Source organism: Dipodomys merriami, unplaced genomic scaffold, assembly GCF_024711535.1.
Source record: "Dipodomys merriami isolate MVZ:Mamm:240054 unplaced genomic scaffold, mDipMer1.0.p SCAF_15, whole genome shotgun sequence".
Taxonomy (NCBI): Eukaryota; Metazoa; Chordata; class Mammalia; order Rodentia; family Heteromyidae; genus Dipodomys; species Dipodomys merriami.
In genome coordinates this window covers 7,107,991-7,131,693 of record NW_027202826.1, presented here as the reverse complement: position 1 = coordinate 7,131,693, position 23,703 = coordinate 7,107,991, and the positions used below count along the sequence as shown (strand labels likewise).

General features: G+C 41.8%; 1 protein-coding gene and 1 long non-coding RNA gene across 7 annotated transcripts in view; one reads left to right on the top strand and one right to left on the bottom strand.

The window, feature by feature from the left end:
* Positions 1–3,858: 3,858 nt before the first annotated feature.
* Lsm6 (LSM6 homolog, U6 small nuclear RNA and mRNA degradation associated) lies at positions 3,859–16,533 on the bottom strand. Of its 5 annotated transcripts, none has more exons than XM_070022161.1 (5): positions 16,455–16,533; positions 14,638–14,738; positions 8,677–8,780; positions 6,207–6,320; positions 3,859–4,142 (listed from the first exon to the last, which is right to left on the bottom strand). In XM_070022161.1, the coding sequence occupies exons 3-5, from the start codon at positions 8,768–8,770 to the stop codon at positions 4,108–4,110; spliced, it is 243 nt and encodes an 80-aa protein (XP_069878262.1). In that variant the 5' UTR covers positions 8,771–8,780; positions 14,638–14,738; positions 16,455–16,533; the 3' UTR covers positions 3,859–4,107. The 5 variants fall into 5 exon arrangements, with proteins under 5 accessions (XP_069878262.1, XP_069878260.1, XP_069878263.1 ...); XM_070022159.1 differs by having other exon boundaries at positions 16,429–16,517; XM_070022162.1 differs by lacking the exon at positions 16,455–16,533 and adding an exon at positions 15,878–15,895.
* The window catches only part of LOC138826858 (uncharacterized), a 50,538-nt gene continuing 43,269 nt past the window's right edge, over positions 16,435–23,703 (top strand). For both annotated transcript variants that reach the window (XR_011371878.1, XR_011371879.1), the window contains exon 1: positions 16,435–16,606. This is a non-coding gene — a long non-coding RNA (uncharacterized lncRNA). The remainder of the gene's footprint in view (positions 16,607–23,703) is intronic.

The window sequence follows — 23,703 nt, the reverse complement described above, 5'->3', positions numbered from 1 at the left end:
TGTGTTGATCAGTATTTCTGGTTTTTCTCTGCTGTCTCTGCCTCTGTGAAAGGAATACCATTTCGCGGAAAACTATGGCCACGTAAGTGGCTTTGGACAGTCATGTGAAGTGGAAGTGACTGGCGTCACGTCTAAGCGAAAGCATGGAAGGAGTGTGTTCCTGCCACTCCTCTCTTGGCAGCAGAGCCCCAAGTCCTCACGCTGAGACGTGGAAATACCAGACGCTGCCCGCCCCCCGGGCCTCTGATGACCCCAAGGAGCAGGGATCACGGCCGGGCTCCTGTGCATGTGGAGCGTGATTGAGAATCACTTGTTTCAAACCACTGAGATTTGGAGATTGTCTAGAATACATCACTTGGGGGGAAAAATGTTCTCTGGTATCCTAGCAACACCTACTCAACTATACACGTTACATGTTCTTAACTTTTTCCCCACAGCTACAAGATCAATGACTGCTATGGGACAGAAAACACTGAATCATTACTTCGAATACTGCATATACATGAAGATGACAGAAGGACCTCTAAAATTAACTTATGTCAACTTTTCCCAAACTGACCTATTCTTTGATCCAATTATAGGTACATTTTGCCAAACTTGCCAATACTCATTCAATTATGAAGCCTAGAATAAAGGAAGTGTAATTTGGGCTCGGACATTTTTGGAACGTAATCCTTGAAAACTAGCCTGTCTCAAAAGCTCCAGTGCTGTATGATTTTACAAAATTTTAGGATCTGACCATCTTTCTTTCTGCTGGAACTCTCAAACTAAGAAAAGAAAATGCTTCCATACTACAGACAGATCAAAACCAGTATTATCCATAAAATATAAAGAATCTATCATGGTTTCAGTTAAGCCACAGAAAATGTAGCTTTTGCTGAGTGGAAATAATCAAATGTATATATGAAAGATGGGATGTTGACATACATGAGCTTATGGACAACCATGACAAAGGTGGAAATAATCAGGACTTCAAAATTACCCAGTACTGTTTATCTGGAATCTCAAAATATGAACACAGTTGAGATGACCAAATCCATCCATAGGATGGCACTTCAAAAACAATTCTCATGATTTTGTCCCACCTTAAAAGAGGTAGGCACTATTCCCTCCCTTAATAATCCAAGCCTGTGAGCAAGCCTCCATTGTTCCTAGAGGAACATCCTAGGCAAGATACCACACAATTACCTGCCCACAGTTGCCACTCAACAGACGATGGACTGATTTCTGTCACCTCTTTCTCAAGCGTCAATACCCTAGCCACCTCCCTCATCTGCTAAAAGCAGGGAGCAGGTAGAGAGAAAGAGCAGCATCAGGGCTATCTCCAGTGTGCTGACATGCATGGCCTGCTTCACCGTGCGTATCTGCAATCTTACCCTGACTTAGGGTAAGTAGGATAACTGGGCCCCAGTGGAGTCAGGATTGGCTTCAGTCACTTTTGGTCATGGCCATGTACTAGTACACAGAATTAAAGCCTTTGTTGGATATTCAGCCTCCAGATATATCATGACTGACCCTGCAGAGTCTCCTGAACAAGGTCAGGGAGCAAACTGCACTGTCTTCCTTTCACCTATGATTTCTTTTTGTGCAGAAAAGCACAATGGCTAAGGTGCTTGGCTGGGAACAATAGCAAGGTCACAGCAGGCTAGATCTGCCCCGATACAAAAGCAAGCCAACATGCAGGAGGCTCTTTTGCTCAGAGGACAAAGGTCAGTGAGCAGTGGGCAGGTCTCCACAGCCAGGAAGCAGACTGGATCCTCAGGCCTGTGAGGCTGCAGGTCACCAGAGAGTCAGTGATTATCAAGGACAATTTTCCCCAGAGGTAGAGTCTGTTCCTAAGCAGCAGATAAATACAGCCTTCGGGGTGATAAGCCTTACATACAAGTCCATGCTTTGGGGTGGGGGTGGGGGCGCCATGGCTTCCTACCTTGAGGAAATCCCGCAGGCATTTGTTCCCATGTCAGTTATTCACAACTCTTACCATGCTACATATTGCCTTGATCAAGAAGCTCAAGATGTAAGCCATCTCTCAGTAACATTCTCTCCCTGAATGCTGAGAACATGAAAACCAGACCACATGTCGGCCATCTGTATTTGTAGTTGTCAACAGGTCTGTTTGGGGATAAACAGTTTTGAAGAAGCAATTCAACTGGTTGGAAGATTAGCCAAGGAATAGCTCAAAGACCAAAACAAGAATGTGAAGTCAGATACTCTAAAAAACAACAACAACACAAAAACAACCTAGCACAGTTCTGTTTCCCTGCTAAACATTGTTTTGTCACAGCTCGAGAGAAAGAGCGACTGCCAGGGCTTGTGGGAGCACAACAGGGAGAATCTATTTACTCATGAACAATGCTTCAACCTAGAACAAACGTCTCTGCTACCAAGCAGTGGGAGTTGGTTCACTGACCTTTAGATAACTGCTAAGGAACAGGAGGTCATTGTAGAAATCCCATATTGCTTCAAGTGGCTGTGTGAAGGCACCCAGGGACAAGGTGTGCGGGTTCAAGTGCACAACGCAGTGCTCATTTCCATAAAATGGCGGATTTCCCAAAGTCCATCTTAAGAGTAGTTGTATGGATGGAAACACTACTCTAGTGGAGCTATTAAAAATGGAGAGATGGCAAGGGGAAAATGAAGACTAATCTACTGAAGGCATCAGGGAACAACTTAGCAAACATAGGATGCCACAGCTTGGTGGAGGGGATGATACTGCTCTAAGGGAGAGGACACAGTGACCCAACAGCACCCCATGCTCTACAAAACAAGAGAGCACGTGTCCCCTGCTCGGAGGGACAGCTATTTTCTCCAAAAAGATGTCATTTATAAAAATGCACCCTTTTCGAGCTGGACCCTTTTCCAGCTCCTGTCAAGAAGTGATAAACTATTGAGGCATAGCATAAAGCATGCTATTTTCCGTGTGCCCAGTCAAACCTTGTGAAATGGCTCTGGTCACCTTTCCCAAAGTAGTAATTAAAAAAAAAAATCGTTGTTCCCAACTACTCTCTGATCTTTAAAATAAAGCACAAATGCCACACACCTCTTCAAAAATCAGCAGGACCTGCTCCCTCCCTGTTCCCATCCAGGTCCCAAATCCTTCAGCCAACAATTGTTTAAAATCCCCTCACCAGCATCTCTATCAGGACTCCTGTTGGGATTAGGGAAGAAAGGCTAATATAAAGGTCCACACGACTGTCCAGCATCCATTCAATCACAGTGCCCAGACATACTGTCGCTCCTGGACATAGTGTGCACGTGTTCAAATGAAGCACTAATGAACAGTATAAGCACTCTCAACAGGAGTCATACACTAGAGAAGCTGTCTTATGCCAAGAAAACCCTGGTGGCTCCTCTCCTGGGGAATGTCTCACTTGAACATGGCTGATTTGTAAGGGCTTTCTCAAAGCAACCTGTGAATAGGAGTAGGAGAAATCCTCTGCAATTGTAGCTTTAGCAATAGAATCTGCCCAAGTCTAGACTCTAGGCTTTGCTTTACTCTAAATGATTGTCACAGTTCCACAGGACAGCGTTTCCTCTCCTGTGTGGCAAACTGAGAGGTGAGTATCAATGCCAAGGCTCTTAAAAGGGACCAGGTAGATGTTCATTTAACTGCACAAACATGGCAGGGTGGCTGTGATGGAGTTTTTGTTTTTCCAGACTTAAATAGGGTTATGCTCTAGAATTTTAACTCGATTCAACTAAGATACTCCTTTTGTGGAAGCACCACCGCTAGATCCTAATTCCATTAGGACAGGATCTAATGTATAAGCCATGTACACACCAGTTTAATTTCAGTCAGGCAAATATAAGGAAATGACAACACTTGAACCTTAAGTTAAATAATCTTGGAGGAAGATATAGGTTTTGATATTTCTTTTAATTCTTTTAGCATTTTGTATATTGACACACATGTAAAAGAAAATGAAACTTAAATGAGCAATTCTTTACAAATCAATCATAATTTTGTCTCTCTCTTATTCATGTCAGTGAAAAAATCACCAACTATTATGAAAACTGGACAAATTATATCACAAAAGAACCCCCCAAAATAGAAAAACATTTCATAAAAAATATGTCTAAATATGAAACAGCTGCTTCCTGGTGCCTTCACATCCTTCTCTTCTGGGTGCTGATGTACAACACTGAAAAGACAAAAATAAATTTTAGGTATCATAGCAACACGTTTCAAATGCAGATGGACCTGACTGACAACTCTGTACGTTAAAAAGGAGCCCTCTCACCATGGAATTAATTTGGGAGCCACTAAAAGACGAGTTTTACTAACCTTGTCCTTGGTTTCATGTCTTATGCCTGCGTTTAATCTTACCTATGCATCTGGCTGACTTTACAGGTTGCAAGAAGGAATTCAAATAAAAGTGAAACATCTGAAGTCTACGAATGCTTTATAACGAAGTGTGCAATAATTACTCTTTTAAGGAAATAAGTCAGTGAATCTACCAGGCTGAATTTCAGATTAAGAATAAGTAAGTAGTATGCTTCCTTTACCTCCCCAGCATAAGCTCCAAACTTACTCTTACTTTTTAATTTCAACAGAAAAAACTAATGTTTTTTTATTTATTTATTGGCTAGTCCTGGGGCTTGAACTCAGGGGCTGAGCACTGTCCTTGAGCTTCTTTGGCTCAAGGCTAGCATTTTACCACTTAAGCCACAGCCCCATTTTTGGCATTTTATGTTTATGTGGTGCTAAGGAATCGAACCCAGGGCTTCATGCATGCTAGGCAAGCACTAAGCCACATTCCCAGCCCCAGAAACTAGTATTTTTTAAATAAGATATCAAACTCAAGAGCTTCCCAAAGTTTTGCTTAGCTAAGACCGCCAAACTGAATTCAATAGGATACGTGGCACATGAAAACGAAGGAAAACGGAATGCCAGGATCACCATGCAAGCTTTCTGCACAAGTACTCCCTTCCTCTGTGTGCTCAGATAGTCTCATTAGAGTGAACATTAAGACATATCACACGAACCCAGCCTAAATGACCTGAGTTAAGTTAGGATCCTCTAGGAGCACACCAGTGAATCTGGGAATCTAAAGAGAAGTGTCCCGACCACAGCTTGCAGAAGGCTGTCTGAAGGGACTCCTTACAAGTCAAGTCAACCAAGCCATTCCAGGAATGCCACAGTCCCATATACAATGGGCTTATGAAAGGACAGAGCATCCCCGGCCTAGAGACTTCCCAGCTGTCTTGAGATGAGCAAACCGTAACACCTCTTAGTAAAAGAGTCAAATTAGAAAGATACAAGAAACAGGAGAAGAAAGTCTATTAAAAAGCAAGCAAACACGTATGTAAGACTCTTTATAGCAAAGAGGCCCAACTGTTAAGGTGCTGAGGATCCTCTTAAAGTAAAGAGCTCAATATAAAATCTAAACTCAAGAATACCAGAGCTCCATTTGAATGGGATGAGACCAAAAGAAAGTACAGGACTTAGTCAAGGGTAATTGCTGAAATTTTGATGTCTTCCTTTCCTTGCTAAATATTCATGAAATGTGGGGTATAGTAGTGAATATTTGTAATCCAGCATTTGAGACCAGCCTAGACAATCTAATGAAACTCTGCCCACCCCTGCCCTAGTTCAAGTATGATTTTACTGATAATCTGTGCTTTAAAATAAAGTGACGGTAAAACAAACGAACAAACCAACAATTGTAGATAGCAATGTAGTAGGTCTCAAGAAACTGTATAACTTCGGGGCTGTATTTCCTATAGGTCCATTTGTCAAATTAAAAGGTACACATTTCCACAAAACTAACTACTAAGCAAATATTAACAAAGAAGATGCGCTACATGCCAAATTATATAAACTAAAATCCTCACAATAATAGTAGGGAAGTGGCATCCATTCTTATGGCCCTGATTTCCAGACTATAAGACACACGAGTAGATGTTAGGGGAATATCATAAGTGATATTTAAGAGAACAAAGTTCTAGATCAACTTAACAAAGCCCCTCAGATGCTTATCAGTAAAAAGAGCAAATTAGAGAATTTCTAGTTGCTAAAAAAATCCCATTTTTGACCCCAAAACAAACCTAGCTGCAATGTAGATCTTAGAAGCACTTAAAAACAAAAGACAAAAACAACTAAAAGTCAACTTTTAAATTATCTAGAAAGCCCTGGGTTGCTCCTGATTATAAACAAAAATGGTTTATTACGAACACTGCCCAATAGCAGAGTGAAGAAATATTACCATTGTTTCCTCGGATAAATGCATCCCCGTACTTATTCTTGAGCTGTCCATTGACATACTCCTCTGTCTGCTCCAAGGCTATGTTCATGTAGCCGTCCAGGCAAGCCAGGACTCCTGGGGACAAGATTTGGTCAAAAGCAAGATACACAAAGTAAGCAAGAGCTGGACATTACAGGGTATAACTTACAACTAACATTGTTTATTACCCTTAGATGCATAAGATAAAAATTAAGCACAAGAGGTGTGTTCACTCAGCGAGAGTCTGAATGGGGCTAGGAAGTCCAAGCAATGAAAGCAGCCAGCGCCCACTACCCCAGCATAGGCTGCGAACTACCCTTTCCTCTCCTCCTCGCATGCATGGTCACCACAGCAACTTTTAAAGCCTTCACAGGAGAAAACGCTCAGGAGGAGCCCAGGGAAAATGCTGTTCTTTGGCAGCTAACAACAGGAGCAGGCAATTATGCCTGGACAGACCATCCTCCTTTCCAGTGGCACTTCTTACTTTCGCCACTAAGTGAAATGCAGACCTGGCAGATTTACTTCACTCTTTTACAACAGCTACTGAAGCAGATGAATGTACTCTGGGGTTAAGAGGAAGTCTCCACAATCTGTTAAAATAATACAAGGGGAGACAGCAGGTGCTCCTGAAAGAACATCTCAAAGCTGTGACTCACAGTGAAGAGCAGCTTGAGAATACAAGGCGACATACTGCATTCTAACACATCCCATTCTGTTCTGTTACAGTTAAAATATTTTCAAATCAAAACTAATAGAGAAAAATGGCTAAACACAGTCCAGAGAGCTTTCAAGGAAACAATGTGAGTGAATCACTGTAATTGTGTGATGATGGTACAGACTTCAAAAAATCTGACCAGATCATTTTTTTCCCCTCAAGAAATGAAAGCCTCTAACGCTCAGCTTCTCATTTAAAGTGGTACTTTTCTAGTGTGCACACAGAGGTGTGTGTGTTTAAAAGCATGTACCACAGATTCAATTCGATTAACTGAGTCAATAGTTTCATTTAAAGTCTTAGCGTCATTAATATGCTCCTCACTCTCTGCTTCTGCCCCCATTATCCTCTAAACAAAAAAAGTTTCTTTTCAAAATCACGCGTGTGTAATGAAAGCGCAAGACATTAAGCTAACGGAACTCTGAGAGCTGTAAACTTAAAGAATCAAAATGGATGGGACACTATCAAGAACTATTAATATACCTTAGCAAAACAAAGCTAAAGACACAACTTTACAGCTTCTTTCCTGTTTGGGCTATCTTACATCTAGCCCACAATTAACTATAAAATATCTAAGACATCACATGTAAATTATGTGTAACAGTTTTAAAAAAACATTTAAAATAAAAATGCTTATAATTCAAAACATCTATTCATAGAAAAGTAAAAAAAAAAATCTGCTTAGAGCATAAAGTTATAACTCCCTTCCTTCTCCAAGAGATAAATTACTTCAATGAGGAACTTTCTTCAAATTTAAACTTTCTTCAATGAGGAACTTTCTTCAAATTTAAAGAGCACCACCAAGAGCAGTTCTTGTAAAATTCTTTTAATCATTTAACCACAATATAAGTTCATTCTTTTAATAAGGCTCCCTCACCACATTTTAACAGTTCACTAAAGGAGAAAAATTACACATGAAAATACGTTCAACCTCATCACTAAACAACGAAAGTAATATAAGGGCTGCTGAGAATAGGAAGATAAATCTGAGCCCCACTGGTGGGCCGCTTGGCACACAGATATCCTAAGCCCAGGGGATTCACCCTAACAAGATACTTGGGCTAATGCTCAAGATAGATGGGGCCGGGGTAGAAGTGAAGGCAGGGGATGCACAGTGCTTACAATAGCAGAAAACTGATATGTGTAGAAAGAAGGAAAAGAGAGGTGATTATCACTAATTATTTATTAAAGAGACCAAGAAAAGGTCTAGTGAATTAGTTATCTCTATCTGTGAAATAGTCTAGGTAATGGAATGTATCTTAATTTTGAAAGATTATGGACTTAGTAACTTTAAAAAAGGGAATTTGGTATGAGGAGCTGTAGGATTCTCTGGATACCGCCACGTTTCAGGTGGGAAGGTCATGCTGTAAGATGATATGCAGTTAAGGAGCTGCTAGCCAGTCTCAAACACTTTGCCAACACTGTGCTGCTGTGCCAACGCCTTCTTTGGTGTTCAGCTACTCGTGCCTGAGGTGACTGGGAATGGGTCCCTAGTCACGACTGGGAATTTGTGTATAGATCCTCTCAGAGCAGTCAGAATCTCAAAGACGGGAGACAGAAGCATGTACGCTCTGCTGGCAGAAGTTTCTCTTGAAAAGGAACCTTTTGAGAGGTTGAAAAAGGGACATGGGCAACCAATGCATCTCCTGGCCTATCGGGTACATTTAAGAGGCTAATAAAAATCAGCAGGTCACATTTACTTATTTAGTTATCAGTGCAGATGAAACATGAAAATATTACCTCGATAATCTACTCCAGAATTTAATTTTACTACAACTGGCCGTCCGATGATTTGCTTTAAGAAGTCACTAGGGGTTTGCTTCCGCAGACTCATTTTAACAATCCTGATCAGAAAGACGAAAGGGAGTGATAAACATTAAAGGCAAAAGTTAATTATTCAATAAGAACAACCACCAACCCTTGGGCCCTTAACATATTTATAGGAAATCAAGTATACTGTATACAGAGCCTCACTATTATTATTCTACAAGTATATCATAGCTAGCATGCTGTCAGGTGCAGACTGAGACAATGAAGCAGATACTATACTAAGCACTTTACAGCTCATGGTACAGCCTCATTAGAGAGCTGTGTTTATAGACAAGTACTCCCAGCTGCGTGTCACTGCTGGACACCTGTCACAGCACCTCTACCATTTAGTGAACTCTTGTTTTATGCTGACAACTCTATTAACATTATTAGCTATTAGCCATCACATTTAATATGTACAGGAAGGCTGAGAAGGCCTTGACTTTCCCATTTTGCGGATGAAAATAAACCAAAATGTGATAGAACACTCAAATCAGCCTTAAAGTCCACATGAAAAGGAAGAGGCACACTTGTGAATAACTAATGTCCAAACATTAATTCTGAAAATAACATCATCACAACCAAAAGCTAATAACTGAGTCTACAATATGACATCAAAAAGCTGAGCTGGACTTGTTGAAACCCCTTTGTACTGCTACTCAAAGATATTTTCTTTAAAAAAGCCAGACTGACTGAAGGACTAGCTCAAAGAGCATCAGCAGAGCAAGCGCATGCCCTGTGTTCAAACCCCAGTGCCAGAAGAAAAAAGAAATCAGACAGAAAAGTTGGCCATTGATCCTTTTTTTGTTTTTTGTTTTTCTTTTTTTTCCCCCGTCAGTTGTGGGGCTTGAACTCTGGGCCTGGACGCTGTCTCTCAGCTCTTCAGCTCAAGGCTAGCACTCTACCACTTGAGCCACAGTGCCACTTCCCCATTGATTCTTTTGAAACCTATCATATTGTACAACTACTACGTCTCTAAAACATTTCAGCATAAATAGAACATTCATCACTTAAGCAGAGTAAAGAGACTTTGGAAATCAGATTTTACTCAGTAAAATTCAGAATCACTATTAGTGAGTAGGCTTTGAAAATTAATATAGACAAAACATTTTCAGAACTCTCCCCCCAGAATTCAAGTTTATGTTTTCAATCGAAACAGTTAATAAACATTGCTTCATAAAACATACTAACAATCTGAATTCATGTTCAGGATAATCAAAGATGTTTTGCAAGTCAATGGCAGGTTGAGCAGTTTGGGTAGGCTGTAATTCTAGGTTACTTTTTTTTCATTTGCTCAACAAATGTGTCAGGTACACACTGTGTAAAAAACATGTCACACCAGAAGTTATAACTTAGGACCTTGGAAACTAGAAGAATTTTAAAACTTTTTAAAGGGGCATTAATGAATAAAAGGGATCATAATGTAAGAAAAAATATTTTCCTTAGAGAAGTCAACATTCTGGGTTAAAATACAAATTTCAGAAATCATCACTGGGACCATCTACAGCTCCTACACTAAAGGCTTGAATGATGTTTTTAGAATATTAACTGATGCCTTTTCTCAGCAAATTTTATTCCACTGGCAATTGCCAGCTTCTCTATTATTTTTTTTTTAGATCCAGTCTCAACAGATAACTGGAATTACAACTACTATTCATCAGAGACTCAGACCACACAGCAATTTTATTTGTGCTGTTTTGAGTGTAAAGAGAAAAATGGCAAAGTAAATACTGTACCAGATTCAATACCTTTTAATTAACTGAGTGAAAACAAACAGATCTTCTTGCTCATCCATAAACCACCTTATTTATGCCTTACATATGGCTGTGTTGTGTCTGGCTACCTGTAGAGAAAGGCCTCCTGAATTTTAGGATTACCTCCTACGGCCCAAGCCAAATCCTGCTATGCCAGTCTCTTCATGATCCAAGTCCAGAGAGAACTAGCCATCCACTCTCAACAAAACAAAATCCCCAAATGAAAACTAACAAAAAATACCTACTACAATGCACTGTAGTGTGGAAAACCTAGTGCACAGTGGTAACTATGGAGATTAACTACTTTAATTATTAGTACCTTAACTTAATCCTAGAGTAGTCACAGTTTAGTCTAAAATAAAGTTAGGTGGCTTAAAGCTAATGATAGATGAAAAATAAGCCTAGACTACCAGCTGTTTGACATCATTTGTTACTGGAATGATAACTTTCTACACTTTTTCAAAAGCACAGTCATGTTCTCTCAAGTGTGCCAAAGACAGACATCCAGACTCCTCTTTATCTTCCTGAAGGCAATCCACACACACTTCAGCATTTCACAGGGCACCTACCATGTGTCTGACACTCAGGATGGGTACGTAGCACAAGAGACATGGCCCTGGACCTTAGGTGAGTTTACACTCCAGAGGGTTTGGCACACACAGCAATGGCTGTGCATATTTGCCTAGAAGCAGGTATAGAGAACAGTGGGGAGAGACAGAGAAAAGGATTTCTGGTGGTGCCACCTGAGCCAGGTCTGGAGCAAATGGTTGACCAGCTGCATAGAGGAGCATTTTAGCAGAGGCAGTGCACTGCGTGTTTGAGAAGACAAAATCTCCATGCAGAGAGGAGCCAGCCACACTGGACCTCTCGGTCAGTTTCTCCAAGGGGGGAGACATTTGGGTCACTTGTAGCTATTCTTCAGCAGTTCTGGGCTAGGCCAAAGAATCAGTCTGCACAACCCTACGACATTCTAATGAGGTGGCAAGTTTAGGAAATGTCACTGTCAGGGACAGGGAGCAGGGGAGGGAATGAGGAGTGTGAGTGGAGTCAGGCCATCTCCACTTAGCTCTGGCATCGTCTAGTTTTTGGCACTGGGTATATTTAATATTTAATAAGCCCCATCACAATCTACTTTCTGCAGCCTTTCCTTTCATATCCTTACCTTTCCCTCCTAACTCTCTCTCTCTCTCAAACAAAAAAAAAAAGATCTCTTCTCACTCAAACTACTGTAAGCCACATAAAAAAAGGGGCTAAGAACAAACTTCTTATCTGTTCTTCAGAATATCTCCATCCCACGGGTCTCCTGAAAATACATTTGAGAGTGACTTGGTAAAGAGTATGGCTGCCTTCAGAGCATTTTACCCATCATTTTAGGAGAGCCACATCCTTTACATTAGTCTTCATTAGGCTCCCTGTTCCTCCCTGTTATTTAATGACTTGCCCATAAATCCACTTTGTATGAATAAATTGGTCTTGACACCACAATTTTTCCTATCACTTGGCTCAAGTAATTCTAAGTTTTCATCCTTTTAATTGGATAAGGCAGAAGGAGCGGTTCTGACAATGTCTGAAGCAAGAGATAAGAGTCTTGAACGGGAAAGTAAGCAAGCAGGAAGAAAAAAAAGTTCCCTTTGCAGGGTCACTTTGGCAAGATTTCTCTCTTCACAATTACCGCATAATCATCCTCTTTGACTGTGGTCCTTCCCCCAACTCCTCAGGTTTGCTTAAACAACGTATTTTCATAAATGGTTATAAGTCAAAAGCAGTACCTTTTCTGTCAGAGGCTACTGAGAGGTCTAGTAGAAACTACCCTGCAGAGATCTGCTGTTTCTAGTAATGCAGGGAACAAATTTTATTCATCCAAGGATGTGCCAGACCAATGCTGGTTTCACATTCAATGCACATGGAAACCAGTGAGGCAGATCGCACGCAGAGCCAATCTGACCCCAACACTCACGCCCTTTCAGACATCACACACTTGACTTTTAGAATTCATCAAGGCTCCTGTCAAACCTGGGGAACACACATGGAGACGAGAAGGAATTTGGCTGGAGAGAAATGGCACTGGAGGCAAACTAACTAGAACAAAACAGTGTAAATTAGCCTACAAATAAATATAGGGAAGGGGAAAAAATACATTGAATAGGACTGTGAGTTGTGCTAGTGAGCAGAAGACAGGAAAATCTTTATTTCTTGGCATTTACCTAAAAGTGTCTGCCATAAAGAATTAATAAGAGGGAAAAGCAAAAAAGTGCAAGGAATATTACAACCCAAGGAACATTACAATCTAAGGAACATTACAGGCCAAGCTCTGCAGTAAGCCATCAGGACTTGAAACACTAACAGGAAACAGCTCCCTGAGAGAGGGAGGGCCTTACCGTCCTGAAACATCTATCAGCCCCTCCAGCCCCATTTCCTCCCCAAAGGCCAAAAGAATCCATTCACAACACAACTTTCCACTCCCAGTCACAGTCTTTTTAGACCAAATTGTCATTCTTCCATTTGTCAACCATTCTCCCACAGTGGATTCTAATTTATCCTCAATGCCCAAGTCTGTGGAAGAGACATTCAAGACTAATGCCAAGCAAAATGCCTGTCCCAACTCTAGCCTACAGATCCAGGCATACACTTCACCAGCTACTAACTTATAATGCCTCTATTGTGACCACCAAATAGAAGAAGACGGGGAAAAGAAATGTTTCTGTGCTGCTTAAGAAAATGAGCAGCTGCTGGGCACCAATATACTCCTGTAATCCCAGCAACATAGGAGGCTGAAATTAGGACAGCTGTGGTTAGAGGCCAGCCCAGCATACATGCCAGACCCCAGTCTTAATCTAGTTGAGTATGGTGACATACCTGTCACCCTAGTCTAAGACTAGCAAGGATTGAGGTTTCAAGCCAGCAAAGGCAGGAGAAAGGCTGAGAGAATCCATCTCCATGGAGAAGCTGGGTTTGGTAATACAACTATCACAAGCAGCCTGAAATAGGTGGCATAGGTGGCTTGTGGTCCAGACATGTGACCAGGAAAGCAGCAAGATCCTATTTCAAAAATATCCAGTGCAACAAGGCCTGAAGGTGTGGCTCAGCAATTGCACACCTGCTTAGCAAACACAAGGACAAGTCCTAACCTCAGTATCTCTCTCTCTCTTTCTTTCTCTTTCTCTCTCTCTCTCTCTCTCACACACACACACACACACACTCATACACACCCCAAGTCTACAGAGATACTTGTTAAACGATGATTCTCTGACCTACACAGGTCCCAGTTCATTCCTTTAAGTGGTTTGCACTAGGGGTAATATTTGTGGCCTATTCTCAGGACAGTTGGAAACGTGTGGAAGCATTTAAAATGTCATGACAGGAAGGTGTGCTACTAGCATCTAGTGGATAGAAGCCAGAGGTGCTGCTAAACATTGACAATGTTCAGCTCAGTAAGCCCTTGAAAACAACAACTAAAAAAGAAAAGAAGAAAAAAGAAAAACAAGCCATTGTTTTCTGGTCTAAAATTTTTAAGGTACAGCAGATGAGAACCAACTGCTATGTTTAATTAGATAAAGAATTATAAATTATAAATTTATAAATTATAAATTACATGTCAGTGAGTTTCACACCATGAAACCACAAAGGCATGGAATTTTTTTCTTGTCCTTATTTCCTAAATAATACTCTATTACACCTATGTACAGTGGCTACATTTTACTTGGAATTACTTTTAAGTAAGTTTGAGAGGGCTTGGAGCACGTGGGAGGATGTGGGCAGGTTATACACAAATCTATACATCTATGTAAGAAAATCCATGGACCAAGGTAGTGAGGTGGGGTCCTAGCACCACTCCTTCTGATACTGAGGGACAACTGTGTAACGTACTAGTAATATTTTATCCCAGCACAAAGAGAATCTGGAAGCAACTGTCAAAATCTCAAAGGGGTTGCCATTCTAAATAATGCATTTCTAGGCCTGAACATGAGAAAGTTACTTTTCTATTTTTCAGGGTTTCAGGTTCATCAAACTATTAAACACTTTTAGTATGATTATAAAAGGAGAGAATATGCTAAGAATTATAAAAATCCATAAAACTCTAGCATCTAGTAGACCACAGGTTAGTGAGAAAACACCTAATGAATGGGTGGGTACTCACTTGGAAAGCAGGAAACCTGAGTTCTAATCCCAGCTCTGCTACTTAGTTAGCTGTGTGACTTGAGTAAGTCATCAATTCATCTCTCATGGCCCCAGGTTCATCTGCAAAATAAGGGAGTTATGCTGGGTGACCACTGAAATCTTTCTGCTCTAATAGTCAGGTAGCCTATGCAGTAACTCCAATATCACTCACTCACACTCATACACACACACACCCCTGAAGATCCTGTACAAAATCCAAACAGGAGAATTGCCAGACACCACCATCAACAAGAATAATAACGCGAGGATTTGAGGCACACAGCTTCAATCCCAGTGTTCAGGAGGCAGAACAATGAACTTGAGGTCAGCCTGGGCTACTTAGCAACACCCCGTCCCAACAAAACAAAATGATGATGATAAAAATAACTAAAAACCTAGCAACATATATGAGGACCTTAAAGCAACTTACTAGCTCAACTAATTATTTTACTTCTGAGAACAAGGGCAACCTCAAACACAGGAGAAAGATGTTCACTATATTATCATCTGGGATGCTGAAATGAAAATTTTTTTTAAAAGACACAAATGTCTCACAGTCAAGGAAAATAGCTAGTAGAGTAACTTATGGGACCAGTTAAAGGAAAAAAGTCAGGCGCCAGGTGGCTCACGCCTGTAATCCTAGCTGCTCAGGAGGCTGAGATCTGAGGATTGTGGTTCAAAGCCAGCCTAGGGAAGGAAAATCCTTGAGACTCTTATCTCCAATTAACCACCAGAAAACAGAAAGTGGTAGAGCACTAGCCTTGAGCTGAAGAGCTGAGGGACAGCGCCCAGGCTCAGACTTCCAAGCCCCATGGTTTTTAAGAACCATTTTTAAATGGAAGTCAAAAACCATATTTATTTAGTCATAAAAATGACTCTGCTAAGTTAGAAAGTGGCACATACAAGAGAAAAAGATTGGAGTCAGAAAGGTTCCATCAAATATCATTTTCCTCACTTAAGTCTTCTGCATTCCCACTTTTTCTACCATAACCATGTATTTGTTCCTAAAGCACGTGTGTCACTAAATCATGTATCATCAGAACCCTATGTGAGTGGTGTGTGTTTCACTACCAAATCTTGCATTATCCAGATCCCAGGCCTCGGGGCATGTAGTGTGTGAGTGTGCTGTTTGTTTCACTACTAAATCTTGCAAAATTAGGATCCTGGGCATCAAGGTGGGGTGTGCGTGTGTGTGTGTGTGCGCGTGTCTGGCATCTCACCATCAAATCTGCCTCGGGATCCTGGGCACTGTGGTGTGTCTAGTGTGTTGGTGTGTGTGTGTCTCACTATTCAATCTGGCAGCATCCGGATCCGACACCCCGAACTGCAGCTTCCCGCTCTGCGCGTGCGCACACGGTTTCTCCCAGGCGTCCGTATTTTAATCGTCTTGCACTTGTCACGCTGCACACCCGGCGGGCCCGGCCGCGGGGATCCGGGCCTGACCCCTCGGTGGGTGGCGAGCCCGGCTCCGCACTCCGAGTCCCGCAGCCCGGCCCGGCGAGGCGGGGCCCCGGTTCGAGTCCGCTTTCCCGCCAAACCCCGGGTCAGCGTCGGGGTCGGGCGCACGCCGCCCCCTCCCCCCGGGAGCCGCCCCGGAAGTCACCTCCGAGGCCCCCGCGCGGCCGCGGCGCCTCCCACCGGCGACCCCGGCCGCGGGCCGCGGGGCCCGGCCCGGCCCGGCCGCCGGGAACGCCGGGGCCTGGAGCGCGGCGCGCGCGCGGCCTCGCCCGACCGCCCCGCCCCGTCCGCGCGGCCGCCGGCCTCGCCTCACCTCCCCGCCCGGATCCGAACCCGCACCTCCGGCGCCTCCGCGTCCCACGCTCCGAAAGCCGAGACCGCGCAGACTGCGGCCAGTTCCCGCGTCCGCCAATCAGCGGCTTCCTCCGCTACGGCAGCCCGCGGGGGCCAAAAAGGCCCGGCCGCGCCGCAGCGCGCTCCCCGGCACCCTGGTAAGTGAGGGGGAGCGTCCGTCCGTGCAGGGGGCCGAAAGCGGACCAGGCGGGCCTGCATTCGCCCGAAAGCAGAACGACGGAGCAGAACCGCCTGGAAGCGGCCTTTTGGGTTAGATTTTCTTTACGGAGACGTAAGGAGTAACTTGAGTTTACCAGTGCCCTTGAATAATTATAAGTAGATAACTAAATAGCTGCAAGTGATTAGGTCCACCTTTGGATATGAGTTAAATGCGTGAAATGCAAGACCCTATTAGCAAGAGATTGCTTCCCCTTCAATGTTGATAGAGGGGGAAAAAATCACTACAGTGACTTCAACTTAAAATGGCATAGATGGTGATGCATTGCAAACTAAGCTAGTTGTCATTGGACGTGAATGGCGGGTCTCCCTCAAACGCTGCTGTGGGAAGGAGGTTAGGGGTCCTGCATGCATTCCCAGTATTCCTTGCCACTAATGGAAAAGGAGAGAAAAAAGAAAATTTTTACACCAGGATGATTCTCTTTTTTTCTCTACATACATACCCTCATCAGTTTAGTTTATATTTCAGTTCTATTTATGACATTTAACACTGTGAGTAAAGTGACAGTATCTTCAAACAACAGATCCTTAAACCTTGTTAAGTGTGAATTGGACCTATTCACAGGACCTATTCACCTATTCACACGGATTCCTCTGGGTGGTGAGAGGTTTTCCCTCTTCTATGTGCCCTTTGGCTAAAGGCCCAAGAAATGGACCTTTGATGGAAGAGAACAGCAGGCTTGATAAAGAAAAACAACTTCCTTCTCTCCTACGAAAAACTTCCTTTGGGTAAAGACGAAATGTTAGAGATTTGTTGAGAAGGTTGTATTTGAAGTCCTTGCAATAGAAAATATAAATGTAGGAACTTAAATATACCACACAAGTCAAATGACAAGCTCCAAACAACAAACAATATATAGCCTTGTCACCAAAACATTTCTTTGGGAAAGACATGAAGTTCTACTATCGTCTTCACTCGTTTTCAGAAAAATGTATTCAGAAAAATGGGTGCTTTCATTTACAGTTTCTTAAGCTTTGCCACAAAGCCATGCTTAAGCCATGGTGGAGCCCTGACCTCGTGCCTGTGCCAAGAAATGGAGAGTAGTTCTCAAGGCCTGGTTCATCATCAGAACCCTTGCCACATTTTCCAAGGGAGAGCCCAACTCACAAGTGACTTGAGCCATTAAGCCCAATACACACACACACACACACACACACACACACACACACACACACACACACACACACACACACACACACACACACGACTGTCCCAGAAACCATTCATCAGCTTAGAATTGGCCATTAAGAGCTCAAATCATATTGCAATGTTTTCCTTTGTATATTTTCCAGAACCTTATTATACAAAAAATATGTACAACCTTTTTTGAATGCTAGTTTAAAACTAGTCTTCAAAACCCTGAACATAACCATCATTCAATTGAGGAGCTGTAAAATTGTACAAGTAATTTGGCAAAGTTTAGTTGACTTAATTTAGCTTGGTTGTTCCAACTTAATGAGCCTATTCTGGCACATTACCATGAAAATTCCACGGTTTACATTAGAGTTTGCTCTTGAGGTTGCAGTTGCACAGATGTGGATTTTGATAAACGCATAGTAACACCCATCCACCATGATAGTATCAGACAGATGATTGAATACCCCTAAAAATCCTGTGCTCCATCTGTTTGTCTTCTTCCCCATACCCATGCCTCATCAAACACTCTCTAACACTGCTCTGTTTTTTGTCTCCATGGGTTTAGCTTTTCCAGAATGTCATAAAGTCACAGTCATTCTGCATGTAGCCTTCTCAGATTGGCTTCTTTCATTTAGAATATACATTTCTCCAGGTCTTTTTAAGTGCTGAATAATATTCCATGTGGATGTGCCATTGCTTATTTGTTCATTCACTAACTAAAAGATGTCTCTCTGTTGCTTCCAAGTTCAGGCCATTAAGAACAAGTTGACATATATATAGTTTTTTGTGATGAATTAAATTCTCATTTGAGCAGATATTAAGGATTTTACATGGCAGGAGTATGTTTAGCTTTGTAAGAAACCCTGAGCTGTATTCCAGGTAGCTTCTCCATTTTGCATGCCCACTGGTGATGAATAAAGCTCTACTCACTCCACGTCCTCACTAACAGTTGATGTGGTCTGGGTTATGGTCATGTTTGGAGTCTCATTTTGTAAAGTACAAATCCCTAGTGTCAGATGATGTGGGCCATCTCCTCAGATGTTTATTTCCTTCTGTTTGTCTTCATTGGGAATGTGTCTATTCAGTTCTCTGGCCCATTTTGCAAAGTTCTCTTTGTATGTTGGATAACATATTTTTTCTTTTTTTTGGTCATTCAGGGGCCTGAACTCTGGGCCTGGGCGCTGTCCCTCAGCTCAAGGCTAGCGCTCTACCACTTGAGCCACAGCACCACTTCAGTTTTTTCTGTTTATGTGGTGCTGAGGAATGGAGCCCAGGGCCTCCTGCATGCAAGGCAAGCGCTCTACCACTGAGCCACCTTCCCAGCCCTAGATAACAATCTTTTATCAGATTTGTCTTTTTGCAAATTTTTTCCTTTTTTTATCTTTAATTATTTTACTATAAGGGTCATCAGAGGGGTTGCATACGTCAGATAAAGAGAACATTTCTTTTTGGACAGTGTCACCCCTTTGCTTGCTGTCTCCCAGTTTTCCCCTCCCATCCCCACCTACAAGTTTTATAATTCATTTTCAACACAGTGTCTGCTGGTTACCACTGCTGCATTTGTTTACACTTCATCCCTCCATTTCTATGCCTCCCCTTACACTCACAAAAACATTATCTAAGCTTTGCGCCAGTGTCTCATGCCTGTAATCCTACTCAGGAAGCTGAGATTTGAGGATCAAGGTTCAAAGCTAGCCTGGGCAGGAAATTCCATGAGATTCTTTTTTTTTTTTGGGGTCCGGTCGTGGGGCCTGAAGTCTGGGCCTGGGCGCTGTCCCTCAGCTCTTCAGCTCAAGGCTAGCGCTCTACCACTTGAGCCACAGCGCCACTTCTGGCTTTTTTCTTTTTGCTTATGTGGTGCTGAGGAATGGAACTCAAGGCCTCTGGCATGCAAGGCAAGCGCTCTACCACTGAGCCACCTTCCCAGCCCCAGTCCATGAGATTCTTATCTCCAATTAACTACCAGAAAACTAGAAGTGTTGTTGTGACCCCAGTGGTAGAATGTTAGCCTTGAGCTGAAGAGCTGGGGGACAGCACCCAGGCCCAGCATTCAAGCCCTACAAATGACAAACACACAAACAACACAAGACATATAAACAAAAAGAACATGACGAAAAGAAAACAAAAGCAGCAAGTATTTTAAATGTTTATTTTCTTACCTTCTCATTCTCTTAAAGATGTTGTTATCAGACAAATTCTGGTGTAAAATTGCTGAGGCAAACTCCATTTCCTTGTTTGTTCTGTACTTCTACAGTTGGTTTGTACCTATGACTTCAGTTAGTTGTCTCCATCAATATTGCATGTTCATAAGAGGTGGTATCATTTCTGGCCTGGTTTTGGTAGTATGACAGTGTGAACTCAGGGCCTCGTGCTTGCCCCAAAGTCACTCTACCCTCATGTCACATCTTAACCCGTTATTTCTTGAGTCAAGACTCACGTTTATGTGTAGGCCAGCCTTGATCATGATCCTTCTATTTATGCCTCCCATATAGCTGGGCTGCTAGATGTACACCACCACACGCAGCTTTTTATTGGTGAAGATGGGGTCTTGGGAACTTTTGGCCTGCTGGATTTTAGCCTCCCAAGTAACTAGGATTAAGTCATGACCCCCATGTTGACTTGTATGTGGTTTATCTTTATAAACTACTGGAGAAGTCTGTGAACATCTGAATGATTAGATGATGGGATGATAAGTACAACCATTGAATAGATTGCCCAACAATCTCTAATGCAGGTTTAAATATCTAACATTAGTGTTAGCTTCTAAGGAACTTTCTGGTTTTGTTTGAGTACTTTAGTTACTGGTCTGAAGTGATACCCAGATGTTTCCTAAACATCCAGTTTGGAAAATAAACACACTTAAATCATACAGCTCTAGTTAGAGATAGTAGGATCTACAATTCATCAAGGCTTGCAAAATTTATTTGTTAACAAGGTTGAATAACCTGTCTAGCAAGCATGAAGCCCTGAGTTCAAATCTCCTACTTCCCCCTCACCCCCAAGTATCTGTTAGTGAAAAGGAGATGAAAGACACTTGTAGCTGTTGAATAGCCTCTGAGAAGTAATATAAGCTTATTGCTAGGCAACTCTCTCTGGAAAGACAGAATGTCTTTTGTTTTTACTTCTTGCAAAAAGAGGCTTATATTCTGCATCATGGGTACTTAACTTTTAGGTATAATTTTTGGGATGTTTATGTAAGTGTCCAGACTTAACTGATCATCATTTTGGGATGACTTTGAATTTCAAAGGAGATGGGCTCAGGGTCTGACCCCTCCCCTGCCCGCCATGAGGAAATCTCCAAATTCTGTGATGCTTCACGCTGTACAGTGAGCTTCACCAACCAGCCTCTCACCACTGCAAGGTGCGGTGAAATCAGGTGAAACTGCCCTTGTATTTTAATCAAGATGAACTTGAAAGGTGAACATTCTAAGTGGGAGAAATTATTTATAATTTGGTAATAAAAGTTTATGTCTAACACTCCAAATTTCATACATCTGCTGTGCGCTGGCTCTGAGATATAAAACAATTGAAGTTGCCTTTACATTTGGCCTTATATGAAAGGTCATAAATTAGAATGATAGTGTTCGTCCTCTTTCCTAGCTCAGAAAATTTCCATATTAACATCTTCACCTCGAACATAAATGGTTACCCAGCTACAAAGAAAAGAGTTGTATTGGCCTTCGTGAATTATAGTTTATGATGGAAATCTCTGGTACATAGCATGCTATTTGGTTTGCCACGGAGCTTACCTATTTCAATGAAGATAATTCTACCACTAATTAAAACTGTATGGCCAATTTAAATTAAAAGTACAGTATATAAAAATTTAGGAATATTTTAGCTATCAAATGGTTGCCAAGGTATGGGATTCTTTTAACTCTTCAAATGCATTTTTATATCCCCAAGGGTTTTGCTTTGCTTGAATACCTCTACCAAGTTTATTTAAAAATAAATTTGCTTTCAGTTTTCAAAATGTTTCCTTCTAATGTGGTTTGAACTGATAATATAAAAATTTTTATTTATTTTTTACTACAGAAAAAAACCACACAACTCATTTTATTATGGCATATAAAAACTAAATTCATTCCAAAATATTGATGAATTGGACCAGTACTTTATGTTTAGACTTTTCAGAAAATGTTTATAGCAAGAAACAGATGTCCTTAATTTTCCAGGGTGCAATATCAAATCCATATGCTTTTTTTGGTAGAGGGCTTTTTCACCAGTCCATTGGTGTAGTTTTTTTTTTTAAAGCAGCATATTATAAACTATCAGGGTCAGGTTCAAGAACAACTTTAGAGTTCCAGGACTTCATCTAGGGTGAATGCAAAGAATTAAGAACAAATGTTACTATTGACTTTTAACATTAGAATCCATTCTTCCCAGTTCTGGACTAGTGAGTATAATGTAACTGAAAATTACAAATATGAAAGGTAGAATTTCTTACTCAGTTCATCTCAATCCATCCATTCCAACTCATCATTCAAGTTGCTATGACAAAATACCAAAGACTAGATTTTTTTTTTTTTTGGTTGGTCATAGGGCCTGAACTCTGGGCTTGGGCGCTGTCCCTCAGCTCTTCAGCTCAAGGCTAGCGCTCTGCCACTTGGGCTACAGTGCCACTTCTGGATTTTTCTGCTTATGTGGTGCTGAGGAATTGAACCCAGGGCCTTATGCATGCAAGGCAAGCACTCTACCACTGAGCCATCTTCCCAGCCCCAAGATGCTATTCTTGACAGAGAAAATGGGCCCCACTACAAGCCAAATCTGCTGGTGCTTTGACCTTGAACCTCTTCACCTCCAGAACTGTGAGCAATGTACTTCTTTTGTTAAAAATAATCTAGTCTTGGCTGGGAAAAAGCAGAAAAAGCCAGAAGTGGCATTGTGGCTCAAGTGGTAGAATGCTACCCTTGAGCTGAAGAACTGAGGGACTGCTCAGGCTGAGTTTAGGCCCCATGACCGACAAAAAAAAAAAGAAAAGAATAGCATCTACATGCATTCTGTCCTCATAGAAGTGGATGAGGAAACTCACTCCAGCCTCTGACTAGAAGGTTACTAACTCCAGTCAAGAGATTGGAGCCCTGATGACATAATTAGTTCCCAAAGACATTATCACCTCAAGAATCTTAGCTGCCTTCTATTGAACAACCAGCCACAATCTCCTGGTCCATGCTGAACAAGGGAGGTGGACAATGTACCGAAGATACACAATGTAAAGAGGACAAACACAGATTCCAGTGTACTCAGGGGCCAGGATGGATTTTTTGCAAATTTTTGTTCATCTCAGTAAGTGGGCAAGCCACTGAGTGAATGGAGAGATAGTGAACTGAGGTGTGAAGAGATATGATGATCCTTCCCAAGCAAACAGATGTGACCATTTGCCGAAGGCACAGTACAACCTTGTTGTTATAGAGGCCCAGGAGCTGACATCACTAACCTGTTCAACTCAACCAAATCAAGAAAGAATGGCTTCAATTAAACTCCTCACACCCAAGCAACCCAATTAGAAAACAAGCAAAGGATTTGAATAGACATTTCTTCAAAGAAGATGTGCAAATGGCCAACAGATACAAAACCATAGTAATTACTCCAGATCACTAATCACCAGGGAAAACTACCTCTTTGAATGACCAGTTAAAAAATAAACCTTGGTGGGGATGTAGAGAAACTGGAACTTCTGTGTACTGTTGGTGTAAATGATGTAAATGTAACTGATGAAGTGGCTGTGGAAATGAGTTAGAAGTTTCTCAAAATATTAGAAATAGACCTACCATATAATCGAATAATCCTACTTCTGGATATTGTTTCAAACTAAAGTCAGGATATGTAAGACATGTTTCTCCCATATTTTTGCAGCATTATTAATAATAACCAAAATGA